Source organism: Phascolarctos cinereus, unplaced genomic scaffold, assembly GCF_003287225.1.
Source record: "Phascolarctos cinereus isolate Bilbo 61053 unplaced genomic scaffold, phaCin_HiC Scaffold_4;HRSCAF=312, whole genome shotgun sequence".
Classification (NCBI taxonomy): domain Eukaryota; kingdom Metazoa; phylum Chordata; class Mammalia; order Diprotodontia; family Phascolarctidae; genus Phascolarctos; species Phascolarctos cinereus.
In genome coordinates, this window is record NW_027555847.1 from 449,092,451 (window position 1) to 449,112,334 (window position 19,884).

Here is a 19,884-nt window from a genome sequence, read left to right on the forward strand (position 1 = left end):
GAAATGGTTGAATATTTGCAAATATGTGAAATACCCAGATTGACAAAATAAGAAATAGAGAATTTAAGCAATCCAACTTCAAGCCATACATGGACTCCCAAAGAAAAAATTCCAAACCAGATAGATTTACAAGTAAATTCTACAAAGCATTCAAAGAACAGTTGATTCTAATATTACATAAATAGTATGCAGAAATAGCAGAAGAAGATAAGGGATCCCACTAAATCCCCTTTGTGACATAAATATGGTCTTAATTCATAAACCAGCAGAGTTAAAACAGAAAAAGAAAATATAGTTCAATATCCCTAATGAACATTATTGCGAAATATTTTAGCAAAGAGGCTAAAACAACATATCACAAAAGATTTTACATTGTAACTAGATTAGATTTATACTAGGAATGCAGAGCTAGTTTAATATTAGGAAAACTCTAAACTTTATTTTCCATATTAATAATAAAATGGACAATAATCATATTGATTATATCAACAGTTGCAGAAAAGGCTTGGGCAAAATACATCTATTTCTGTCACAAAATACTATGAAAATATGGGAATTAATGGAGTTTTCATCAAAATAATAACTATTATACTATATGTCTAAAATGTAGAACTACCATTATATGTATGGGGATAAACTAGAATCCTTTCTGATAAAATCAGGTGAAACAAAGATGGCCATTATAACCACTTCTATTTGCCATAGGACTAGAACTGCTCACTATAGCAATAAAACAAGAAAAACAAATCAAGAGAATAAGTATAGATAAAGAAGAGGCAAAATTATTACTTTTTTGCAATAGAAATGATAGTATACTTAAAGCTAGTCAATTAAAAATTAATTGAAAATAAGAACTTTAGCAAGCTTATAGGATATGAAATAAACCACACAAATCACCAGCATTTCTGTAGAACAACAATGGAAAAAAAAACAGTATGAATATAAATCTGTAGAGGAAAAATAATGGACCTTTAATGGAATATATGACTTTTGTGTATTTCTTATGAAAGGACTATAGCTGAGAAAGAAAAAACGATCTGGGTATACTCAGCCTCCCATTGGGCATGTTTCTAGCATCTCACTCCCCACCCTTATCACTACTTCCAGCACTTCATACCCATCAAGGCAACATGGCACCCTTGTTACGAACTCATCATGAAGGGTCAATACCCAGACCCCAGTTTTGCAGGTTTCATCCCTTATGTGCCTTAAATGATTGATTTATTTGATAGGAACTTGGGGAATGTGGTCTATCAAATTTATGACCCAGGCTTCTGTGGTATCATCTCACTAAAAACTTTGAAATGTAAACACTAGATAGAGTCAAAGAAAAATAGAATGACAAATTTAAGCAGTTGGAAGGAACTGTATGATGATACAGTGCTAACATTGTAATGAAGGGAGAAGTAGCAAGTGTCTTTTCAGAACACAGTTCTGAAAGGGTATTGAGGGAGAAAAATAAGGAATAATCTAAGGTGATGCCCATTATTTGGTTAATAGCTAAACAAATTGTGATGTGTGAATGCAATGGAATATTATTATACTATAAGAAACTATAAAAGAGATGATTTCAGAGAATCTTGGGATTTACAAACTGATGCATGATGAAGTGAGCAGAACCAGGAGAACAATTTATGCAGTGAGAACAACATTGCAAAGGAAATCTTCCCTGAAAGATTTAGAGCTCTGATCAAACCAGCCATGTCTCTTGAGAACGTATAACGATGCATGCTACCCACCTCCTGACAGAAAAATGATACTCCCAAAGTAAAACAAGAGACAAATTTTTGGACATGTCCACCATATAGATTTGTTTGCTTTACCGATGCTTATTTGTTACAAAGGGTTTTTTTTCCTCCCTCTTTTTTTTTAACTTGTATTTTATTTTTCCCAATTACATGTAAAGACAATTTTTAACATTCATTTTTTTTATAAGATTTTGAGTTGCAATTTTTTCTCCCTCCTTCACCTCCTTCGTCTCTAAGATGGTAAGCAATCTGATGCAGGTTATATGTGGGCAATCATGTAAAACATATTTCCATATTAGTCACGTCATAAAAAAAGAAACAGAACAAAAGGAAAAAACTACAAAATAAATAACATGAAAATAATGTGCTTCGATCTGCATTCAGACTCCATAGTTCTTTATCTGGATGTGGATAGTATTTTCCGTCATGAGTCTTTTGGAATTGTCTTAGATCATTGTATTACTAAGAAGATCTATGTCAATCATAGTTGATCATCGCACAGTGTTGCTGTTACTGTGTATGATGTTCTCCTGGTTCTGCTCACTTCACTCTGCCTCAGTTCATATAAGTCTTTCCAGGTTTTGTCTGAAATCTGCCTGCTCATCATTGCTTATAGAACAATAGTATTCTAATACATTCATATACTACAGCTTATTCAGCCATTCCCCAATTATTGGGCATCACCTCAATTTCCAGTCCTTTGCCATCACAAAAAGACCTGCTGTAAATATTTTTGTACATGTAGGTCCTTTTCCCTTTCTGTCTGTTTTTAATTGTGTTTAAGGAAAGAAAGGGGATAGCCATGCCAAAAGGGTCATTAAAACATTTTTAAATTCACAGATGAGAACAGAAGGAAGTTCAGAAAGAAACACAAAAAGCAGGATAGTCTTGAAATGAACATGTGGAATATATTATGTACTTTTTTAAAAGCAAGTGGCATGACATAAAGACTCAGTTTCATATATGATCCTTTTATTGTGTTCTATATATATAGAAATCTTTTTTTTTTGCTGTTTAAATTCAGAAGAAAAAAAAAGAAAACAAGCAAACCTCAAGGGGTAACATTGTTTTATGAACACTTAAGCGATTTTTAAATTTAAAAAAAAACTTCCATGAAGAAATTATAGACTTAGAGCTGTAAGGTAACTTAGACACTATCTAGCTCAACACCCTCTTATTACAGATAGAGAAACCAAAGACTAGGAGGTTAAATGAATTGTCTAATGTTATATAGGTTGGAAGCAGCCAATGTAGGATTTGAACTCAGGTCCTCTGACTCCAAAGCCAATGTTCTTCCCACTTACTATATACCACCTCCAAAAATATTTAGTGGAGTTGCATCTGCATCCCAGAAATAGGGGGATTAAAATTTAAGAGGTACAGCAAGGTATCCAGTTATCTAGGCTTAACCATTATAATTCAATGATGCCATTCCCAAAATTTAATAATCACTTGAAATCCCAGATAGAATTCCATTTCTTCATATAGTTACAGGGGTTTTTTTCTGCTTTTAGGAGATTAATATAACTCCAGTAACTAGCATAGTGCCTAGTACATAGTAGGTACTTAATAAATGCTTCCTAATAAATTGATTGATAATAATAACTAATATTTATATAGAGATTCAAGATTTACAAGGCACTTTACACGATTTGTCTCATTTCATCCTCACAACAACCTGTGAAGTACGTACTACAAATATTTTTGTCCCTGTTTTATCAATGTGGAAACTGAGACTTGGGCTTCAGGTTCAAGAGAAAGTCCATTGATTAGATGCCTCTTTTCTATCCTACAGAAAGCCACGGGGGGAGGGCAAAAAATGCCGGAAGGTTTATGGCATGGAGAATCGAGACATGTGGTGCACTGCGTGCCGTTGGAAGAAGGCCTGCCAAAGGTTCATTGACTGAAGAGTGGAAGCCTCAAAGGTGCGGGGTGTGGATGCCCAAGAGCCTGCCAACAGCTGCCCTTGACACTTTTCTTGCCCTCTCCTTCCACTCCTGGTTTTGAAAAGAGCTTTTTGCATTAACCACAAAAATGCACTCGTAGCCAAGGTGAAGCCCTTCGAGAAACCTGTGTGTGGAAGAACAGCAAAAAAATTTTTAAAGTAACTAGCATCACCAACCAGTATCCAACCTGGAAGCAGCTATAACTTTTTTTTAAGTTAAAAAAAAAGTTAACCTTTTGCTCTGTGACTTCCTCACCACCCTGGCCCCAGTAGATCTTGTAACTGTACTGTGAACTTCTGTAGCAATTAAAACAACAAACCCTTCTTTCCCTAGAATGGAGGTATCTTTTGCTATATTTTCTGACTAACATAACCTTCCAAGATTTTTTTTTTCTGACAGCAACCCACCACATAAGCTACAGTTTATTCAACAGCATTTGTACAAAGAATGGACTTTACTCCGTATTTCCCAATGTGAACAGTCTTGCTTCTCTTTCCCATTTGACCCCTTGGAGCCATGCGTACCCTGCTGTGCTATAGGGACAAACAGCACTCATGATTTCTTTTCCATTTGGGGTTTTCTTTAAAAAAAAAATGGCCACACACGAGAAGTCCTGTGGGAGCTATTAACCTGTAAGCCCCCTGGGCCTTTTAAGAAACAAAAAAGATAACAAATGATGGAAATCACCAGCAAACTTCAGCCATGAGCTGAGATCAGGAAATCCAATTGTCATCATTGGGAAACATCTGGAAGCTTCACTTGATTTCCCAAGAAGCTTTTTCTAATTGCTTGGCTTTCTATGATGTAGTGGCCATGCCATGAGGGGCAGCATCCTGCTTCTCTTCATCTTATTGCAACTCCATCAAGAACTGGTCCATGTAGCCGTCTGGGTAACCCTTAATCCTTTTTTTCAGGGATGTGATCCAAACCAGCAGCTCAGCTCTGTTTACTATTATTGCTTGTTTGTGAGACTGTTGCCAGCTTAATGGGTCACTAGTCCTTTCCACAAAAAAAGAAAAAGAATTCCACAACTAACTTTTCGGAAAAGGTATAAAAATTGGAAATGTCCCATATACATAAGCCTGTGAGGTTGGTTTTAAATGCAGAACACAGCCTACATAGTCTCATCCATTCTAAAAAGTCATTTGGAGGTTAGAAAACCGGTTCCTATTTTGAGTGCACTTTTATAGATTTTTATGCTTTTGCATGTCTGGTATATGGGTTAATGAATACTATAGATCTTTGTAGGGGTTAATGCAAGATACAGACCTTTATTTTTTATCATTTGAAAATTTTGGGGCTATTTATTGATAATTATCTGAGTGGAGAAAATACAATTAACAAAAGGAAAATGCCATGTTGGATGTATACAAGATGTAGTTATAGGAATATCTCTGTTTAGTAGGGTCAAGGTTTAAAATAGGTGGTATGTACAGGATTGAAGGCCTTAGCTTAAAAGAAAATTCATTTGAGAGCTAGGCCCAGCCCTACAAATAAGTTAATTTTCCATCCAATCTAAAACCTATTGCCCTACTAAACATTTACTATCTCCTACCCCTGTGTGAAGAAGAATAGCACCTTAGAAGATGTATTGTTTAGAACTCGAAAATTAGCATCAGCCATAGGAATGTTAAGTAAAATTGCACAAATGAAGGGTGTTACCATGTTTAGAAATTGCACACACAGATACACACACAAATTTCTAAACTGAAATCTTATTATGCCTTATTTCCCTTTTTGTATTTTAAAAAAAGGGAAGTACAGGTAGGTTGCACAGTGCAATATACTGGCCCCCATTATTTATGCTTACTTTCTGGCAAATTTTTTTTTCAGATCCCTCATAGAGAGAACCATGGTCCTTTGTTTCTTATGGGTTAATGACTGGCCTGATTTAATCATTTCTTTTTAGTCAGTTCTACTGATACTTCTTTAAAACCTTTTAGCTCCAGATATCAGAAAATAAATAGCATTTGTACAACCTCACCCAACTTTAGTAACACAATTCTTGGGGGGAAAAATGCTTTCTAATACTTACTATATAGTATGACATTCCCTGGGTCAGCCATGAAAACAGTCTTTGAAAAATTCCATCATCTTCTCGCTCATTTATTTGCCCCTAGTCTCCCCACCCCCTCAAAAAAACAAGACTTTCTTCCCTCTCATGTCATTGTGCCTGTCATACTACTGTCTTATAACCAAGATGACACTACTCACCCACTCAGTAGGACAGTTCAATGTAGGGTTAGGAGTTTGTTGTGGTTTCTCTTATGACTAGTAATACGATCAGTGTCCAGTCTCTGAAGCTCCTTGGCCTATTTACAGATAGAATCTATTCCTTGTTCATCTGATTTGTTAGTAATGAAGAACTGAATTCTCCACATTCCATGAGACCTAGGTGTAGGGGAGAGCTCTGCATGGCATCAGTTTCTGTGGCCATTGTACTTGGCCTCAAACCCCACCCCGCCTCCCAGGAGATATTCTAGCGTGGTATGATGTTCTCCAGAAGTACTCTAGATAATTTTCTCTCCCCAACTTCAGTCATCATCTGATTTTCAGACTTGATACAGCTGAAATGAGAGGCCTATGCAGCCCAGCCACTTACTTCCCTAGGCGCCTACACAAACCATCACTTCAGTTTTAAAGCAAGAGTTCCTAACATTTTTTGAGGTCGTAGACTCTTTTAGGCAGCCTGGCTAAGCCTATAGACCCTTTCTCAGAATAATATTCTTAATAGATATGGTTACAAAGAAAATCAATTAGACTGAAATACAATTATCAAAATCCTTTTTAAAATACAAGTTTATAGACCCTAGGTTAAGAACTCCTGGTTTAAAGTCATCATTGTTCATACTGAGTCACCAAATCATCCAGGGAAGAGCAATGCAAAAAAAGGTCCGGAGTTATTCATCTAACTGGTTTCCAGAGAGCAAGTTTTTATTGGGCACTAGACAGTGTTCCAAAGCCAGGGGTACACAGCACTGGCTTTGCTTTCATAATACATGCTTGCATTGGCATAGTGAACAACCCAGGCCCCATACTGTGGCATTTGAGATAGCGGGGAGATGTGAAGTTTTCCCTAACTGACCTGGGAGAAAGGGAATTGTGACTTCTTAAATATAAACCCAAGAAAGGTCATTGTTGTTGTTTATAATCCAAAAAACGGCTCCAAACTACAAAAGCAAATTCTTTTATCTATTTTAAAGAAGTAGGATAATTTGGTTGTAATTGTTTATGTCAAGTGCCAAATTAAACCACATTTATTTTATAATATTACATTGGGCAATATATCATCTTAATTCGTCATTTGGTGGTTGGAGGAGGAGGAAGGAAAGTTAGAACTTGACCTCATTCTGAAAGTTCCAACTACCCTTTTGCTACTTATATAAATGCCTCATGCAACTAACTGGAGCTCTGCCCACATAGAAAGAGTGACAAGAATATGAATTAAGGTCCAAAAATATTTCTAAGAGCATCTTTGTGATCATCACTTTATGATTTTTCGCTAAGTTTCCTGTCTTCTCTATAAAGGGCATTTCTTTACTGCCAACACTGTATTCCCCAAATATCTGAAAAGAAAATGGTACCCTGAATGTACTGTGATCAGCATGGCCCCTTCTAAAATCAGGCATCATTTATCTTAATAATTCTCATAAAAAATGCTTTTGCCAAAGCCCCTCAGTGCTTTCCGGTAGAGATGTACCAAACTTCCTTGAAAGGGGAACTTAAAAAGTACAGAAGGGAGTTCCCATTGAGGGAACCAGGTGGGAGGTAGGAGAAGACATAGGCAGGAGTTCATCTACCTGGCACAGATTTGAGTGGTGCTATGACCAAACTGAATTTAGGGGTTCACCCTTCCACCTCAGATCATGACACCATCATGGCTCGCTGAAAAGAAAACAAACTGCAGGCTCATCTAAGGAAGAGGGAAAGGCCCTGAAGAACAAAAGCTTCCATTGCCTGGGTGGAAAGGTCACCTCTCTCCCTAATGTAAAACACAGCATGGATGCTCCCACCCCATCATCCCATACGTGTTGGCCACTTTGTCTTCTCTTGCTGGGAGCACCCGGGGCAGTCACAAGCAATGAATTCACTCACCCAGCATACTTTGTGCTTTGCACCATATTTTTGTCCATAAACTGTGACCTGGGAGGCAGAGAGGGAGAGAAATGCTGTGCTGAGGTGCCACTTTTATTACAGAATTGCCTTTCTGGTCATAACTGTTATCTGCAAATGAAACTTTTCAGCTGAGTGATGCAGTTGTTATAGGCCTTTGACTTTCCATGAAATTTTAGCAGAAGGCTTCATTTGCATGGTAGAAATGAGTTCTGAAAGTGAAGTCTAACCTATGAACTTTAAAGTTGATAATTAAATATAAGTGGACTCTATCTTTTACTTCACTCTAAGCTACACTGGAAAGCAGATCTCAGTTCTAAATCCAGAGTCAGTGCTGCAAATGCTTTTAATTTTTTTTTCCCTTCTGGAAGGCTTCTATAGAAAGGGAAAACTGCAGCATTCATCTAGCCTGAGAAGTGACTAAAATTGTATATAATAATAGCTCACTTTTAGACAGTGCTTTACCATTTACAAAGCACTTTACACAGTCTCATTTAATCCTTTGAGGGCAGCAGGGCAAGTGTTATCACCCTCCCCTCCCTTTTAAAATAAAGTAGGATACCTTGATAGTAGTTGCAAAATAATGTAAATAATACTTATTTCCTCAGGGAAAATTAAAGGGCAGAACATTTGTAAATTAGGTCTGGTGGACCCTTAACAGGAGTAAGAGTTTTAATATGTATTTTTAGTGTTTTTTTTCTAGTCAAAGCTATGTAGCAAAATGAAGATGATGTCTGAATTCATCGGAGAGAAACACACTAACGGGAGGCCACTGTCTTAGGTAGCATGCAGCGCCTCCCCTGCCGTGTGTGTGTCTCCCTTAAGGAATAGGTATATATTTATAACTGATCTGAAGCTCTAAGATTGGAATTTGAATCCCAAACAGATATAGCCTGTGGCTTCTGCAGCCCTGCAGGTGTTTGTTGACTTTGTATAAAGCTTTTCTGAATGTACTTGTAAACATGAAGTTTTGTCATCTCCTTTTCCAATCCCACAGTTAAATAGCTATATTATATAAGTGGAAGTCTGTACATGGAAGCAGGTTAAAATGTGTCTTGCACTCCATAGCATGTTGTAGTGCAAACTTAGAAGTACCTTCATGGGTAAGGTGTACTGCTTTCTTCCAGATACTGTCAAGTTTAGATCGATCTTTCTTCATGTCTTCTGTAGCGCTGACCCAAGTGGAAGCCTGGTAGAATTCATGAATATAAATGAGAGCCAAAGCAGGGTAGGATTCATGAATACCAATGTGGCTGTGGAGCATATTATACAGTGCTCTGGGCACACAGGTCTACTAGAAATTCATCTCCCTAAAAACACAACTACCAGAGCTGCACGTAACAAACTCCCCACCTCCCTCAAACCTACAGCACTTTTTGCTTATTAGAACATCTTGGTAGAATTCTTTTGCATCTCAGTTTGCTAGTTTAGAAAGCCTACAAGTAGCATTAAAATGTTTAGGTGCCATTATTAACACTGAGTGACTGTCAGCCTGATAAGCTTATGGAAATAAAAGTTACTCTCTAGACTAAAGAGTTTCCTCATTGTAGATATCAACCCTGTGTTGTAAGTCCCAGGAAGCAGAAATACATGATTTTCCCAGGCTTGTGTTTGTCATAGGAATGGTAATCAAAGGAGGCATTACTGGTCTGATCATTTTTTGTATATAGTTAGTTTTTTGGTTTGTTTTGCAAGACAATCTCATTCTATGTAACTTTGCTGTTATTCTGGGATTCAGAACACTATTTTGTCACATCAGTGTGTAAATTTAAATAACACTAAAGTTAACTTCATTTGTTTTGTTTTTTTTAAAAAGCCCAATTTTAAAACCTCCACCCTTCTAAGAAGCAAGAGACTCTGCTAATAAGCTCTGGTGCTTAACCTCTCAAGGGGACCAAAAACATTTTTCAAGATGCTTGATGCTTTGTCAGCACAGGCTGCATCATCATTGGTCAGTGGAGACATTATTCATCTCCATGAAGCACATCTAGGGCAATGTCACTGTCGGGCAAGAAGGAGGAGGAGCAGCCTTTAGTGCTAACGATGCAACTCACTCCCTAAACGAAGGGCTTCACCATTTGGACTAGTTACTGGTCATTCACTAGGTCTCTTATCTCACTGCAGCAAGGACAGGAATAGGCCAAACTGAAGATATACAATAAGAGAATCCCCATGTTTATAGCTCTTCCTTTCCATTACCATTACCAGGACCTAAAGTTGTGCTTCAAAGTACTATGTAGTGAAAGAGACATCCTAAAAGAGACATTTCCTATGCCATTTTAAACTAACAACTTTAACAGAGGCACTTTTTAAAATAGGGCATGTATTTACTTGTTTAAGATGCTCGATATGAAGTTACTAGCTGTCAGTCCTAAAGATGAGCTTACTCTATGGGAATTATAAAATTGTACATAATGAGAAATCAATCAACATTGGGTGAGGTGAGTTTTTTTTAATCTCTCTATAGGCCCAAAGATAGAATTCTTGGGGAATCATCCAGAGATGGGCCTCTTTAGTTCCCAGAATTAATTATAATATCTTTAGTGAGGTCTCTAACAAACCAAATGCTTCATCTTTCAATGTGAGAAATATACTCATAAGGGACCACAAGTTATAAGAAGGTGACTGTGTTCTCAAGAGTCAAATATGTTAATCAAAACAAATTTTTTTTAAATTAAAAGTGAGGTTGGTATACTAAAGGTTTTAATTCTTGCCTAAATATTTTTGGCTTTATTTAAACAAAGCTGTGGTGTCTATATACTTTGATCAGGTCCATTTCCAGATGCTTCAGATGTGTGTCACCTAGGTTTTCAGGTGGGGGAACATTACCTGATCTTAATCTTAAGTTTATGGAGCAGTTGGGTGGTGCAGTGGATTGAGTTCCAGACCTGAAGTCGGGAAGACTCATCTTCCTAATTTAAAATATGGCCTCAGACACTTATTATTTATGTGACCCTGGACAAGTCACTTAATCCTATTTGCCTCAGTTTCTTCACCTGTAAAATGAGCTAGAAAAGTAAATGGTAAACCACTCCAGTATCTTTGCCAAGAAAACCCCAAATGGGGTCACAAAGAGTTGGTCATGACTAAAACAACTGAACATTCTTAAGTATGAACCAGAATGAAGAGGGTAGATGCACATTCAATGGTCTACCTCCTTTGAGGTAACCAGGAAGACAGGCAACCATTTGGCCTCAAAAAGGCCTTAAAACCTGAAAATCTGAGGGATCATGCTGGATCCTGAGATCATAGCTTTAGAGCTGGAAGTGACATTATAATTCATTTAGGAAACTGAGGCCCAGACATGAAGTGACTTGTTCGGCTCTGTCATTGAGACAGGATTCAGTCTCAGACCCTGTGATTCTAGTGCTCTTTCTATTAAACCAAGCTGAATCCTGGAAAACTTTGTATGTATTATAGCCCATAGATCTTGGGTCAAATTCCCAACCAATTTTTATTTTTTAAACCAAAAATATTTGTTTCACCTAAAGGTAGACTGAGCCTTACTGAAGGTATATACAATATATTCTATAATGAGAGCCAGCATTGTGTCATGTCTCCCTTGCTCTCTCAGTCTCATGCATTAGAATTCTATGGAGAGGCTGAAAACCTGAGCTGTTTAGTGAAGAGAGAAGTCAGTGAGGTCATATCTCACCAGAAATTATTTTTTACTGAAGACAAATTCAGAAATGTGATCTCCTTGGACTTCTGTCTAAACAAAAGTCATCGAAGCATGATCAAAGTTAGCTCTCCTGCTGGTTATAGAGTACCCAGTAGCACTGAAAAAAAAAAACCCTGCAATTGTAAGCTTTCTTACTGATATTACTACCGCAACCACTGTGACAAGAAGGGAGTAGCCCAGGAGAGCTGTTGCACCTTGAAAGCAGGCAGCAAGGGAGTCTTCTGCAATTATCGTAAGATAACACACTTTGCTTTCTAATGCCAAAGCCCTTTGCCATCCTCTCTGCACTTCTCCATGTTCCTTCCATCTCCCCACCCAAGTTTTTGCTATGAAACCCCACTATTCTTACCTGACCTAGCAAAATTCTTGTCACCTTACTACAAAACTATTAATTTTGTGTATATTCTGGAGCTTCCCCTGGATCTCCAAAGGAGGCTCTGTGCAAATTTAAAAAATAATAATAATACATATATAAGCTTCTCTGAGGGCAGTTAGGGAATTAGCCATGGCTATATCTTGAAAGAGATGAGCTAGAACATTATTCATTCATTTGGATAGCTAACCTAAATAATTTTTAAGCCCTATGTTAAAATTGAGTGCTGTTAGTTTTGAAAGATAATATGATATTGAAGCCATTACTAAGTAAATACTTGGAATTATGTTTTGAAGTAGTCCATGAAAGTTAATTCAGAAAGATTAAAACCTGCTCCTTGTTAGAGTCAATTCTGGGGCAGATCCAATGGATTAGGGTCTAAACTGATCAGGAAGACCTGTCCAGGGACATGCATCACCCCAAAGCCAACCCAGATGCTGAGATGAGCCTGAGAATCAGCCTCAGAACTAACTCAGATTGCAAGAAGAAGGAAACAAGTCTCAGACCTGAGGATGGTATGAAAATTAGTTAATAGAGCAGGGGTGTGATAGAGCCAAGTTGAGCCAGCTCATGAAAGCTGATTTTTAAATTTTCGGTGTGATATGGATAAACAGTACAAATCACGGCTTGATTTATTGTTTTGGTGTCATCTAGACTTAAGAAATTGATGAAGAAAATGTTAATAATGAAGATTAAACTTAAAAGTATGTCATATATACATTTTTTTGTGCTAGCTGTTAAAGCATTTACCAACCTACCCCCTTCATAGGGTCTCTGTAGAATAGAGAAGGTGTCCAGGGTTTACTTGTCGTCTGGACTCAAACCCTGAGACAAGCCTGAATAAAGAGCGATTTCAGACTGGGAAGTTAAGGTTTACCAGGCTTCCAGCTTAGAGAACTTTCCAGTACTACTTCAAAAAGAGTATGTGAACCACTTCTTTCTCTGAGTTATCAGATAACCTGTACTTCATACACTAGAACTTATCTTGTCAATTTCCAGTACATCCCTAGCTGAAGAATCCTCTTTACTACTGTCAAAAAAACAGCTGTGAATAATTAGAATTTTACTCTTCAAAGAGGTCTGTGACAAATAGGAAAGAATAATAAAATAGAACATGAAAATAAAATAATCTGCCTAATTAGTCTGCATTCTTAACTATGTACATACAAGTCCTAAAATGTTAAACACCAAGTTAAGTCCCAAATTGCCAAATAAGTTTGTCCTACCCTAAAAAAGTGGGGTTTCTTTACTTCTAGAAGGTTCACTTTTTATCTACCATAAGAGTAAATCCATCCAAAAATTAAAAGCTAACTGAAATTTTAAAGTTGGGGGAAGCCAGATCAGAAAAATACAATGTTAAATAAGAGTTAGATGTTCCCTTTATTGGAATTACTCAAATTCTAGTGTAGTTAAAAAAAAAAACTTGAGCCATCGTTAAATAGCTTAAGGAAAATATGGATTTAATGGGTTTTACTTCACCCTTCTATTACTTTATCATCCTTGACCCTTAGCACTCTCATTATCATGAGATTTTATCAAAGAGCTACCAGAGGCTTCTGGAGAATTGTGCCCCAGCTCCTTACTTTCAAGGAGGTGAATGTAGTACTATAGTGACTCTTATTATGGGAAATTCATCATAGTTTACTAATTCATATTAGTCTGGTTACATATTCATAAATACACATGTCCCAAAAGTTTCTTCTATAGTAAATTGAATGTTTTAGATATTGTTTTTCTGATGCAAAATGTACAGTATTAAAAGGAAAATTGCTTGGTGTTACACCTCCTTAGGGTATGTGTTTTAGGTACACCCTAAAATAGAAGCACATTTTACAGTAGTTGCCAACAACTTTTTGGCTATATTGAGATTATAAGATTACCTGGACACATGCATGAAGATGAGTTTTAATATATGTCTGAAAAGTGAATCCTTTTCAATTGAGTTGGCATAAACACTATAGCTCTGGAAATCTGAACTTTGTGCATATGTGCACGCACACGCGCGCGCGCACACACACACACACAATGGGAAGCTACAGGCTTTTGAAAGAAGATGATTACGTTCTGTTGCTTTTTTTTTTAAAGCTCTATCAGATTTAGTACCATTGGCATAGTTACTAAGTATGTTTCCAAAGAGTGGCCCCTTTATAAATGCATCCAAAAATGCAGCACACAATTCTTACATCTAAATATTGCATTTGATTCCCAGCAGTCATTCTATTTTATTCAGAAAATTAATGAATAGATATAGCAGCTCAGGGAAAAGGTGAAAAGGTTTATCCATTAAGAGGATATCTTCCTTTCTTTTGATCTGATTTCTGAGGGCTAATTCTTATCTTTTGTTTACGTTGTCTTTTCACTATCACTAATTATTTTTTAAAGGCAGTACCATCACTACCTTAGAACTGGTGACTGAGCTAAGGAAAGAAAAGGATCATCCATGACCTAGTTCTTGGTCTCAGTTTCCCTGTATCCTAGCTAATAGGCACTAAAGAGTTTGAAAGGGGTATGTTTTCTTAGCAGCCACTTGAGTATCTTCTGTCCTTTGGGTGGCTTAGTCTGATTAATTGAACAGCCTAGCTTACAATGAAATGTTGATGTTTTAGCTATTTATCAAAAGAATACAAACCACACTGCCATGTTTGCAGAGGACAGCAGCAACCCTGCAGTAACTTGCTGCTGCTGCTATACAGCTGATTTATACTTCTGGTTCAAAGGGAGGTCCACTGGGGGACAAATGTCATTGTGGCTCGAAAGGCAGGTCCCATACCTGATCGCCACCTTTCTTCAGGGAGAAATTTCCATTTGTCTGAACAGCTTAGATGTTCAGTGAATGCACAACCTGCTTTATTCACTACAGAAATGTCTGTTTGAGCTCTGATAGCTGGCAAAAGCAAGATAATCTTTTCGGATTTAATAGCTTTAGTTGCCCACCCCTATCAATATCATGGGTGTAGGGGAAAATTAAATGCAGCAGTCAGAACCAGTGACTTTTATTCCAAAACAAAGATCTTACGGAGACCCACACTTGTGAGGACAACTTCATATTTAATCTCCACTCACTTTAAGGCGTATTCTTAACCCTCCATTAAATAGGAAAATGGACTAGCCCCTGATCATTTGAATGAGCAATGTCTTCTCCAGTATAATCACTCTATTGTAATCATCATGAAAGGAGAGGAAGGCAGCTGTGAGCCCAAAACATTTTTAAACACCTCTACAAGGCTGCAAAAACTTTCTCCTCCATTGGAAATCAAAATATGAGATGTTCTGGCTAAGCCTACTGTGGATTACAACGTTATAGAGAGTAGAGATTACCCACTGCCGCCTCAGTTTGCGGCTGCCTGAATTCATGTTACAAAATATCCCCTCAGACATCAGCATTACCTAATAATAGGAATTCCTCAAATTCAGGATGAAAAGTACCAGTTTGTAAGTCAGACTCTTGTCTGTATCTTAAAACATCTTTTAGCTTCTTGAATATTGATGGTTCTGACTTTAACCAATGTCTGGGTTAAGAAAAAGACCTTGTTGGTGTATTCACTGAATATTTTGTAAACCCCCTTCAATCATTACTGGAGAGCTTTAGAAGAGACTTAGCCACACATTGTGGATTTTAGGGACTAAGGTAGGTCAAACTCTAGAGCTCAACACCCTGAAAATATTCCTATTTTGTGGCTTCAATCACTAAAAATACCCTAAATCTAAAATAATATAGGGATTGGGATTATATGTTAGCTATTTAAAGTATACTATTCATTACTAAATGTTCCCTTGCAACAGAAATTTCTTGATATGCCCTAACTTTCCTATTTTTCTACATTAAGTGGTTAGGAAATATTCTGCCATTTAGACATATTCTGTATTGAGAAACCAGGTCCTGATGCAGTTTCCAGCATGCTAGCTGTATCAGTAACCCAATAGACTTTTTAGAAGAGCTCAGGATAAGAAGAAATTCGCTAGGTCCCAAAGGGTTTATGAGCACTATCAAATGCAATTACTGAGAAGGAATCAGTAGCATTTTTCAGATGGGGGTGGGTGGGAGGGCATGATGACTATGGCAAATCTCACCCGCACCCAGCCCATGCTGAGGTTTAAAGAACCTCTGCTCCCAAAAACCAAGCCATCTTTTAGCTAATTTTAAACACCAAATCGAAAATCAATAATGTAATGAAATTATTTTTTGTTTTAAGAATGGGATAGAATGGGATACATAACAGATAGAAATGCTGGCCAAGAAAGCCTAGGTTTGGGGATGATATATCTATGTAATGGAGAACAAAGAGACAAAAGAAAAAAAGGAAAAGTAGCCAATCTTCCTATTATCATTAAAGTGACACTTGCTATTTAATTAGGCAATGATTTTGAAGTTGGATGGTTAGATCATTGGAAATTCAATGTGATGGGGAAACTGATGGTAAAGAACTTGCTTACAAAAATCTTTAATATTAGTGAATGAATGTAAACAGTTCCAAGCTATGCATTTTCATACTTTTCATCAAGTAACATGTATTTTGTATGGAGTCCAAGTAAGGTTTTTTTTCCATAGATGTTTATCATTATTGCAAATGGTACATAAAAACCTTGACTGCATGTGCTCACTGGGAAGGTTAGACACTCATCCATCTAGTTTTTTGAGCTGATGTGCTTTTTAAAAGTCAGTGCATTTAACTTCAGACTATCACCTTTTTTGTAATATACAAGTCCAACCATTTTAGTGGAGAAATGACAAGTGTTTTTCTATTTTACCCATGGAGCAAAATGCTGGCTGTATTAAGTATACCCTTTATTTAACAAGTGTGATAACTCGGGACTCCAAACTGTATACAGTTTGTAGGTACTTGCATAGGATAGCTGCAATATAAATGCAATAGATGTTTTCTTGTGTTTTTGTTTTTTTTTAAGTCCGGGGGGGAGGGGAGGGTGGCAAATCTGCTCTAAAAGGTTTGGGTTATATCATTTCAAAGAAATAACATGGAAATATTTTCTTTCTTTAAAGCAAATCATTGATTGTTTAAAAAAATAGCATGGAGACATTTTCCTTTGTTTCAGAATTCTATACAGATCACATGCCCCCTTCCTCATCCAACTTGTACTTGTGCTCCTAGTCTTTTCGTTAACATTTCCCCATTTGCTCCTTTATCAGGACTCATCTGTGTTGCTTAGTGTGAAAAATACTCTTCTTCCTTTGCCTGTTAATAGGATACACAGACTGTTCAATTCTTTTGCAATCCTGACCCTGCTTTGTGTCTAGAAAGAGTTTCTCAACCATCTGTGACTGCCATTTCATTTCATAATTCACTTTTTAAAATATGAGAAAAGAGCTTCCAAACCTGATACTTTGGGTTATACTGGATATATTTGCTATATATTTAGAAGGTATGGGGGGAGGGGTGGTTTTTTATATGATTTTTAGCCAAATTCCAGTGTTCTGATGATTACTTTTCTGGATATCTAGCTGTAAATAAAGCCTGTAAAGATTCAGGTGAAGAAACCTAAAAATGACTGTTCATCAGCTTTGTGCTAGCTTTTGGCATATTGTACATAGATTAGATTAAAAAGTTTAAATGTTGGTGTTTTTTTTTTCTAAATACTGTTACTCTTTAAAAAAAACTATTTTGAATGTGTTGGGGTTTCTTTGTTTTTGTTTTCTTTGCTTTTCATTGTTTTGGACTTCGTGTGTTGGTAAAAATAAATACATGTTTCCTAAAGATTTAACACCAGGAGAGAAAAACAACAACAACAAACTGGTGCTGTCTGGATCGTGAGAACAATTTTAAATGGAAGGTTTGTGATTTAAAGCCGTCCACAGCGTACACACCAATTGAGCTGCACTTTTCCCAAGAGACCAGCCACAGTCTACCTGAAATGGGCTTTCAGAGGACCATCAAATGTTTACAGTTTCTGTTGCCCGTTGAAGTGTAAAATAGAGAAATGACTCCCTCCTTATAGTTGCATATTTGATACATTAGGGACATGGGAGCATTCGATTTAAGTAGAAAGAACAGTTTGTAAGAAAACCATTTAGTCAGAGTTCTCTAATCTTTGGGATTTCAGATTTTGTGATGCTTGGATGTACCAATAAACATGCTGTTGCTTCTCTTGTCTAACAACACATCTCTGGCCTGTGTTTTACTGCCTGTGGTTCTACTGAGAGTGGCCCTAGCATGAATCTGGTCCGGGTCCCAGCCTTTCAACCAGCCCTTCTGACCGACTGCAAGGATGTCCACAGACCAAGAATCTAAATGCACTTGTATCTGATTCACTCTCATGGAGTAAGTCTAACTTTCCCATAATAAAAAAGATTTGTGTATCTGCTTCTAGTTGTCCGTTTGTTTAAGCAAACAGTAGCCAAGTTATGCACAAGAATAGATTTAATGCTTCCCAAAGAAGTAATTGGGGGTTTTCACTTTAATACTTCCAATAGAGCTATGATCTCATCAATGTGGGCAGTCCTTCTTTTGTTCAGATATTGACCTATCATAGGATCAGAGATTTAGAACTAGAGGGAATCTTGGAAGCCATAGGGTCCAGTCCCCTCATTTTACAGATGAAGAAACTGAAGCACAGAGAAGTGACTTATCCAGGGTTCTAGCGAGTAAGTATATGAGGTGTCATAAACACTACACTACGTAGCCTCTCAATCCCTATGCGGCTTTTGCCTATGTCTGTAGCCCCTTCCAATTCTAAATCTGTTAACCTGGTATCCTCTCATAAATCTTCCACAAGGAGCCCAGCCAACCACAAGGAGTCCAAGGCCCTTTCTCTATATCTTGATACTGTATAGATCGAGGTATAGCTTGTGGAGTGACGACATCTGTGTGGCGCCGTTGCAGTCTAGGGGTCTTGAGAACCCTTAAATGCAAAGACAAAGGGCACAGGTCTGCCTTGAAAGAATTTGACCACTAAAGCCTTCTTTCAGTCCAAGTAGTTTATTAAAACAACGATTGGGGTGGGCAAGATTCTTAGTGAGTCAGTGCTATTTGTGACACCAATACAAGTGGACCAGATTTTAAGAATCTGAGCAATTTAATGGGGCCAAGATGGACACTTTTATGCAGAAGGACTGTGGGGAGATCTGGATGGGATTAAGGAGTGGCAAGTAGCCTGGGGTGATCTGGGGGTGTCAGAGAAAGGGGCCTGGAAGGGATTAAGGAGTGTCAAGTAAGATAATTAAAGTAATCAAGGTGGGCTAGGGTGGGCCAGATACCTCAGGTGAATGCCAGGAACTGGGCCCTTTGGGAAAGTCCAGGGGCTTTTCCTTTTGGGGGCCCAGATCCCAAAGACATGGTGTTTTCCTTTTAGGGGTTCAAATCCCATCCCCATCAGCGTGACTCCTTTTCCAGTCATGTATCTATCTGAAATTGCTTTAAACAGTAAACATCATACAGAAAAGCAGAAAAACCTGTCTCTCACATACTGGTGTACCGCTGTTTTAAACAGTGGTCAATCAATGAGAAAGGATCAGATTTCATCTTTGTCTATACAAAGGTACATTATGGGTAATCTCTCACAATATTAGCCTTGGAAAGTATAATTTAGATCTATAATGAATGGCAGTAAAGAGAAATTTGGGGCAAGTAAACAAGTTTTCCTTGGGGAAATATTTCCTTTTCCTTGGGAAGAGAGGAATATACTGACCCAACATTTTTGGAAGGTCATTGTCCTACAGCACTTGACAATTTGTGATGTTAAAAAACATACCGGGGCAGCTAGGTGGCACAGTGGATAGAGCACCGGCCCTGGATTCAGGAGGACCTGAATTCAAATTTGGCTTCCCACACAACACTTACTAGCTGTGTGACCCTGGGCAAATCACTTACCCCCATTGCCTAACCCCCCCCCCAAAGAAAAACCATATCAGAAATAAGAGGTTTTCTCTATGTCTGCTGATATGTCTAAAGATTTACTTGCACAATAAACTCTATTCTCTGGCATTGCTAATTGAGCCATTAATTAGCACTTCCCCCTGCATAGAGAACCATAGAATATCAGAGTTGAAAGGGACCCCTGAGATGATAG

At 37.5% G+C, this 19,884-nt stretch overlaps 1 protein-coding gene across 2 annotated transcripts in view; it reads left to right on the top strand.

Moving 5' to 3' along the window:
• The window catches only part of ZNF704 (zinc finger protein 704), a 349,579-nt gene extending 331,404 nt beyond the window's left edge, over positions 1–18,175 (top strand). Inside the window, exons 9-10 of one of the 2 annotated variants that reach the window (XM_020976199.2) lie at positions 3,544–3,673; positions 17,920–18,175. In XM_020976199.2, the coding sequence (XP_020831858.1) occupies positions 3,544–3,655 (112 nt within the window). In that variant the 3' untranslated portion in view covers positions 3,656–3,673; positions 17,920–18,175. Of the gene's footprint in view, positions 1–3,543 lie in introns of both variants that reach the window. The other variant, XM_020976198.2, reaches the window with a different exon arrangement.
• Positions 18,176–19,884: the final 1,709 nt, after the last annotated feature.